General features: G+C 26.2%; 1 protein-coding gene across 1 annotated transcript in view; it reads left to right on the forward strand.

The window, feature by feature from the left end:
* LOC100201174 (dual specificity protein phosphatase CDC14A) overlaps positions 1-7,964 on the forward strand; it is a 65,574-nt gene that overhangs the window by 24,188 nt on the left and 33,422 nt on the right. The window contains exons 5-10 of the mRNA XM_065801691.1: positions 3,993-4,072; positions 4,451-4,517; positions 5,826-5,888; positions 5,962-5,998; positions 6,868-6,918; positions 7,576-7,750. Coding sequence (XP_065657763.1) covers positions 3,993-4,072; positions 4,451-4,517; positions 5,826-5,888; positions 5,962-5,998; positions 6,868-6,918; positions 7,576-7,750 — 473 coding nt within the window. The remainder of the gene's footprint in view (positions 1-3,992; positions 4,073-4,450; positions 4,518-5,825; positions 5,889-5,961; positions 5,999-6,867; positions 6,919-7,575; positions 7,751-7,964) is intronic.

The raw sequence follows: 7,964 nt of genomic DNA on the forward strand, positions 1-7,964 counted from the left end.
AGTTTTTACTACACTCTAATCAAATTGATAAAAAAAGGTTTGTTTTATCTAAAAAATAGCAAATGTATTCAAAGTAATAAAAAACAAAACAACAACAGTAAAAAAAAAATGTAATAATTGAACAAAGCAAAACAAAAATAAAACAAAGAGTTAAAAAAAATTCAAGGAAATAAAAAATGTGAATTGAATGAATATAAAAATGTGAGTTTTTAGTTGAACTAAATTATTATTGATTTCTTTCAGTTGCTCTAAAAATAATTTTTTTGTTTTATTAGCAATTCAAACAAAACTGAAACTGAAAAATACAGAATACTATATAATAATACACTAGATACACTACTGTAATGTTTTAGATACATTACTGTAATGTTTTAGATACACTACTGTAATGTTTTAGATACACTACTGTAATGTTTTAGATACACTACTGTAATGTTTTAGGAAAAAAAAATATTGCTACCACAAAAACCTAAGAAAATAAGTGTCACCAGAAGATAGGGTTGCTATTGTTGATGCAGTTGTCACAAGTAGTAAATAAAAAAAAAAAAGAAATGTCAATTCAAAAAAATATTTTTATTAAATAGTATTTGCTTATAAGCAAATTTCAAAAAAGGAATCTTAATTATCTTATTTTAAATTTATTACTCTTGTCTTTTTCCAACATCTAAATAGACAAAATACAAAATAAACACAAAACTCTATTTATTTGATAATTACTTTTTATATTAAAAAGTTGTTAATGCATTTGCAAAAAAATAGTAATATTTTTTTAAAAGGCTAGAAATTTAAGAAAACTTGTTTTATGTTTTATTCAATTTTCGCAGTAGCATTCAATCAACTTATTCATTCATATTATTTTAATGGTGTTTAATAAAAATTCGTGAAAATTATAAATTTTCCCATATATTATGTATGTATACAATAATTGTATACATACATAATATACACACATATATATAGATTCATATATATATACGCACAAATATATGTATATACACACATGTACACATACATAGATACACATGCAAACATAAATTCATATACACGCATTTAATAATATTATATATGTGTATTATATATGTATATATTATATACACCTACACATGTATACGTATACACACGCATATATATATACACTACTCAAACACACACACACATATATATATACTTATATACACATACACATATATATACACACACATAAATATATACAAACATACACATACACACATACACATCCATACATACATATATACACTCACATTTATTCACATGCACTTGTCACAAACACTTATACACAGATACACAGATCTTTGGATTTATTAACTGGATTTGATTAGGAAGGAATGGAATAGGTTACTCTTAAAAACATAGATTGAATGAGAGCTTTTAGGTCATAGGGAAGGTTATTCCAAGATTTTATACTTTGGTTTTTTATGGACTTATATCCATAAGTGACAGAACGATGTTTTAAAACTGCAAGATTCAGATGATCAATCGATCAAAGATAGTATCAGTTATTTGCATTTTTGGGAAAGAAATTGTTGAGGGTAAGAGGTAGATTTTTTTGTTGGTGATTCCAGACAAACTGGCAATTCAAGAATTGAATAAGGTCACATAGTTTAAGGATCTTAGAAGTAAGATAAAGCACATTAGGATTGAATTTGTAATTCTGGAAATGTATTATTTTTAAAGCTTTGTTTTGAAGATAGGATATCCTTAAAACTGCTTACTGTTGAGATGTCCCCATATTTGACAAGCATACCGTATATGTGAGCCAAAAATTGCATGATATATATATATATATATATATATATATATATATTTAGCAGTGTTTCCAGATTGACATAATCAAAAACTTTAGTCAGCATTCCATTTGATCTGCTTAATTTTATGGCTAAGTCTTTAAGATGGGATACAAACGATAGGCTGGAATCAAATATAATTCCAAGATATTTGATTGAGTTTATGGGAATGATTTTCCGGGCACTTAATCTAAAGTTTAAATTTTTATTGATTTTTGTTTTATTAGATTTGAATATGACCAGTTCAGTTTTGCTAGAGTTGAGAGAAAGCTTATTTGAGCGAAGCCACTGAACTAGATTGGCAAGATCATGATTAATGTATTTGATTTTTTTTTTTTAAAAGATTTGTTGATAATGAGCAAGTTAGCATCATCAGCAAAATGGTAAGGAGTTGCATATTTAATGGAGTTATTAAGGTCATTTATGTAAAGAAGAAAAAGTAGTGGTCCTAATACTGAGCCTTGAGGGATACTATTGGAACAATTTATTTGAGTAGATTTTGAGTCATTGACTGAGACAAACTAAGATCTGTTGTGAAAATAGGAAGTAAACCATTTAAGAGGTATTCCTCTGATTCCATAATATTCTAATTTCTTGAGTAGGATAGAATGCATGTGTACTGTATCAAAAGCTTTTTGTAGATCTACAAAGACACCACATGCAAATTTTTTATCATCAAGAGCCTTCAAAAATTTTCAAAAATGAGCCTTTTATGCATAGCTTAGAGCCTTATATGAGGCTTAGTAGAGCCATAGTTTTTTGTATGGAGCATGCTGTTCTAGTATGTTTTCAAATGTCTTTAAAAGAAAACTGATAGATTGATTTACATCATCTTTTTTAATATAGAGATCCCAGTTAATGTTGGAAACATCTTCAATAAATATATTTTTGTTAAAGTTCTTGAAGCATCGCCTGGAAGATATACTTTTTTTAGGGTGGTTAGTTTTTCTAGGAATGCAGAGAAATTGAGCCATATAATCAGATATTGAAATAGTAAGATTGCCAGGGATTTAGTCAGGTGAGTTGAAGTTTATAAAAATGTTATTAATAAGTGTTTATGATTTAGCTGTTGGTAGTATTATAACAGGGTGTAATGAAAAAGAAAAAAGCGAGTCAAGGTAGCTAGATATAGGATTTGATTCATTATATTTTAGTATATCCATATTGAGTTTTAGTATATCCATATTGATTCATTATATTTTAGTATGTCCATATTGAGTAAAAAATATTATTGCCATTGATTTGTGCTGTGAGCCAAAGTGAAATAAGATTCATCAATGATGCACATTTTCCTTACAATTTCCGAATTTTTTTAATATTCAAGTCAGTGGCATGCTGGCTCCAAAAAACCCATGCGGAATTTTTCTAAAAAGGCAATAAAGCATAAAACAAGCAATAATTAAAACTAAATAGTTTTGATAATATTTAAAAAAAAAAATTGTTTAGCTTTTCTTTTTTTTAATACTTAAAAAGCAGCAATTTCAATAAGATTGATGTGCTAAATAAAATTTATAGATTTGTTTCCTTCTTAGTTTTTTTTATTTAAAAAACTAGTTTCTTGGTCTGTAGGCTATTAAGCAAAAAAGACATTCATTTTTAAGGGTTTCGTTAACAGCTGACCAACTGTGGGAAAGACTTATTGAAAGAACTATAATTCTTTAAAATGAAAAACTTGAAAGTTAATAATATGAACAATAAAAAATATTTTGATCACGTTTGGGATTTTTTACGGAGTGTAAAGCAACATCAATAAATTTGCTGAAAGTTATTAGTCTTTTGTTAAAAATTTTTACCAAATTTTTAATCATGGTTTTTGTTCTTTATAAAACTAGATCATCCTTTTGGTATTTTATTTATAAAATGATTCTAATTGTAAATTCTGTTTTAACTAGCTTTTTAAATAATTATTCAATATTGGTTATATATATAAATAAGAAAAATGAGGAAATTAGCAGATAATCATTTTATAGGTTTATTGATTTTTGAAAAAACAGCTTTTTTATTCATTTGATGCTCAAGAATTATTTTTAAACTTTATATGAAATTTTAATCATAGTTGCAGAATGTTGCATAAAAAGTCATGTTTATCTACATAATTCTCCTCAAAAAAATTTCCTATAATTTTGCTCTTCTACCAGTCCTGTGTGCTGTGCATAATTTTATGGAATATTTAACTTTTTTTTTTAGGTAATACATTTGAATATGAGCCCTGAAGATGCTCACAAGATACTTGTTGATGTTTATAATCCTCCATACTTACCTTTTAGGTTTGTTAAATATTTGTTTTCATGAATTCTGTTTTTAAAAATTATAATAGGTTTTTTTTGTCAATTGATAATGATTAGTTGATGAATGTTTATTAAAAATTAGATGTTAAGTTCCTAATATAAATGTTATAATATAAATTTTTAATTGTAGTAATAATGATAGTAATAATAAGCATAGTTGTCATAGCAATCTCGTTTTTTGTTTTAGTTTTTGAACTTACAAATTAGTTGCCAGTACTTTTCAATATTTTTGTTGTAGGCTATGTTTTCCTTTTTTATGTTCTTCCGACAGAAAACTGAACTTTTTATAAATGTTTGTATTCAATTATTTTTTCCAAAGTTTTTAAAGTTTTTATATATATATATATTTTTTGTTAGGGATGCTTCATTTGGTGGATGTACATATAACTTAACAATACTTGATGTTTTAAATGGTGTAAAAAAGGTTTTTTGTTTTCAAATTTTATTTTATTTTCAAAGAAATTTTCTAATGTCATCATAATTTTCTAATGTCATTCTAATGTCACATAGTTCTGATATGATTAAAAATGTTTTAAAATTGATATAACTTCAATGGAAATCATTTTTCTTAGAAGTTTATTTGAAGTTCACAAATACTTTAGGCTGGTGGAAAACCTTGATTATAAATTTTTCTAATCCAAAACATGGTAATAATTTTTGAACATTGGACGATATTTTGATTTCAAAATAAATTTAGATCTATTATAAGGAGGTTAAATTTTTTTTTTTAAAAAAAACAACAACTAATTTTCCTCGCATTTGAGTGGGTGAGATGTTTTGGATTTCTTTTGTTCAAACCTTAAACTATCAGATTACTATAAAATGTTATGCTCTTGATCAAGACCCATATAAAATAAACACCCTTATGTAAAAATAACTTCACAATTTAGAATTTATTTGCAAGTAGTTCCCAGTACTTACATACATTTTTATTAGGGTTTTATTAGTAGATTATTAAAAGAAGATTTATTGATTTTGATGTTATTCATAAACTAATTTTCCATTGGTGTTTTCTAGAAAGAGCAAATTAAATAAAATTAAAAGATTCTTTTAAGATTGTTATCTACCTGGTGACCAAACAAAAAAGCCACTTTTTTGAAGTTTGCACAAATTTTTCAAGTATATTTGTTATATTCCAGACTTAGGTTGATCTTTCACGCTGTTGTAATCTTTTTTCAGGCAGACTGAAATCCATTGTGGAAAAGCTCTTAAATTTTTGGTAGAAATATTTATAAAGTGCATATACATTAAAGCTACATACAGCAAAAGTATATGTCATCACAAAGAGTAAAAAAGGTTGCTTCATCCTGACTTTTAACATGTATTTTTTCCTTGACCAAGGAAGAAATGTATGTTATGGTATGTTGCTGCAGCTTTGATAAAAATGAATTTGTCAAAATAAAATAAAAATAAAACCAATCAGATTGATCAATGCTTTAAAAAAAAAAAGAAGAATGAAATTTGATCTTGGGTAGATCCTTGGTAAATCACCCTTAATAAAGTTTAATAAAATGTTATTGGATATTTAATTAGAAAAGCAATGGTCTTACTTATATCAGGAAATAAAATATTAACATAGATATAAATGAAATTTTTCTAAAAGGTTCAATACTTATATGATTCATATTTTGTATTGATTTTTTTTTAGAGATTTCAACATGGTTTTCTTAATTTTGTATTGATTTTTTAGGGAAGCAAACATGGTTAATTTAATTTTGTGTTAATTTTCTAGGGAATCCAACATGGTTTTCTTGATTTTGAACACTTTGATCCCATGGAGTATGAACATTATGAGGTTTTTTTTTGTTTTGTTTTTGCTTTAAGCGAATATTTTTATTTTTAGCTTTTCAGTTTTTTTTTTTTTATAGAGAGTGGAGAATGGTGATTTTAATTGGATACTTCCTGGTAATTTTTTATTATGTAAAAACTGCTTTTATTTAGGTTTTTCAATACAATAAAATTTTGTTTTATATGCATGCATATGTGTGTATGTGTATTTGTGTACCTTAACCCCCTCCATCTAAATAAAAAATCATAACTTAGTGTTTTTTGTGTGCTGTGGTTATCTTTTGCGATTAATTTAAGCCTAATTTAAGCTCAATTGTCCAATATTTAGTATATGCTTAAATCTGTTTTCTATTTAGTGAGTGTTTAATATTGTAAAAAAAAAGTTATTTGAAAATAGATCAGCCTGGTAAAAAAGACATCAAAAAGCTTATAAAGATCCTTGATTTTTAATAAAAAAAAGAAGTGAATTTTTATAAATATTCTGCATTAAAATTGAAAACAATATGCTGGTTGGTCTATTTACGGTGGTGGTGTAGTGGTAGAGCGCTCACTTCATAAGTGAGAAGTTCCGAATATTAAATGCAGTGTTTAAAGATAAGTAACAAAAAGTGACGGATTCAAACTCTGTAACAAATTCATCCTTTATTACTCTGGCTTCATGCTGTGTTGATAAAACACTTTCATTTGTGTACTATTTAAATGCAGTCTATTTTGCTGTGTCTATGTTTTTGCTGTGTTTTTTATACTAGTTGTTTATAAAAATGTTGTTGATAAAAATATAAATTCAAAATTTAGCTATGAGACACCTTCACGCTGCCAAAACTCGGAAATTTATTAAAAATTAATTGCTTTAAATTAAATAATTACTTTATTGCTTTATTTTTTATTTTTACTTTGTAAAAGCATCTTCGATGTTTTCATAATTTATCTCAAAAATAGTTTAAATATTTTTAACGAAGCTCTGAAATATTTTTGAAATATGTTAGGAAAATTCCTTGCACTTGCTGGACCCCATGAAGAAACCAAGATTTTTAATGGTATATTTTAACCTTTGTTTATTTGTTAAAAGTAAATTTTTTAAATAAATTTTTTAAATAAATTTTTTGAATAAAATAAATTTTTTTTTTTTTTGCTCTTATTTTTATTTTCAATATTTTCAGGTCCCAGCATGCTCCTGAATCATACTTTTATTTTCAATATTTTCAGGTCCCAGCATGCTCCTGAATCATACTTTTATTTTCAATATTTTCAGGTCCCAGCATGCTCCTGAATCATACTTTTATTTTCAATATTTTCAGGTCCCAGCATGCTCCTGAATCATACTTTTATTTTCAATATTTTCAGGTTATCCCCAGCATGCTCCTGAATCATACTTTTATTTTCAATATTTTCAGGTTATCCCCAGCATGCTCCTGAATCATACTTTTATTTTCAATATTTTCAGGTTATCCCCAGCATGCTCCTGAATCATACTTTTATTTTCAATATTTTCAGGTTATCCCCAGCATGCTCCTGAATCATACTTTTATTTTCAATATTTTCAGGTTATCCCCAGCATGCTCCTGAATCATACTTTTATTTTCAATATTTTCAGGTTATCCCCAGCATGCTCCTGAATCATACTTTTATTTTCAATATTTTCAGGTTATCCCCAGCATGCTCCTGAATCATACTTTTATTTTCAATATTTTCAGGTTATCCCCAGCATGCTCCTGAATCATACTTTGCATACTTCCGCAAACATAATGTTAAAGCGATAGTTCGGTTAAATAAAAAAGTTTATGATGCTAAAAGATTTCAAAATGCTGGTTTTGATCACTATGATTTATTTTTTGTTGATGGGAGTATTCCAGATGATAGTATTGTCAGGTTATCCTTTATATTTATTTTTTGTTAATGGGAGTCTTCCAGATGATAGTATTGTCAGGTTACACTTATTTCATTATCGAATTAAATTAATTTGTTCTATATTTTGTAATTTACTTCTTAATGATCATAATTATTTTATATTTATTCCATATTTCATAATTTATTCCATATTTCATAGTTTATTTTTGATGATTTTTGTTTCAAAATTAAATGA

The sequence above is a fragment of the Hydra vulgaris genome, chromosome 07 (genome assembly GCF_038396675.1).
Source record: "Hydra vulgaris chromosome 07, alternate assembly HydraT2T_AEP".
Classification (NCBI taxonomy): Eukaryota; Metazoa; Cnidaria; class Hydrozoa; order Anthoathecata; family Hydridae; genus Hydra; species Hydra vulgaris.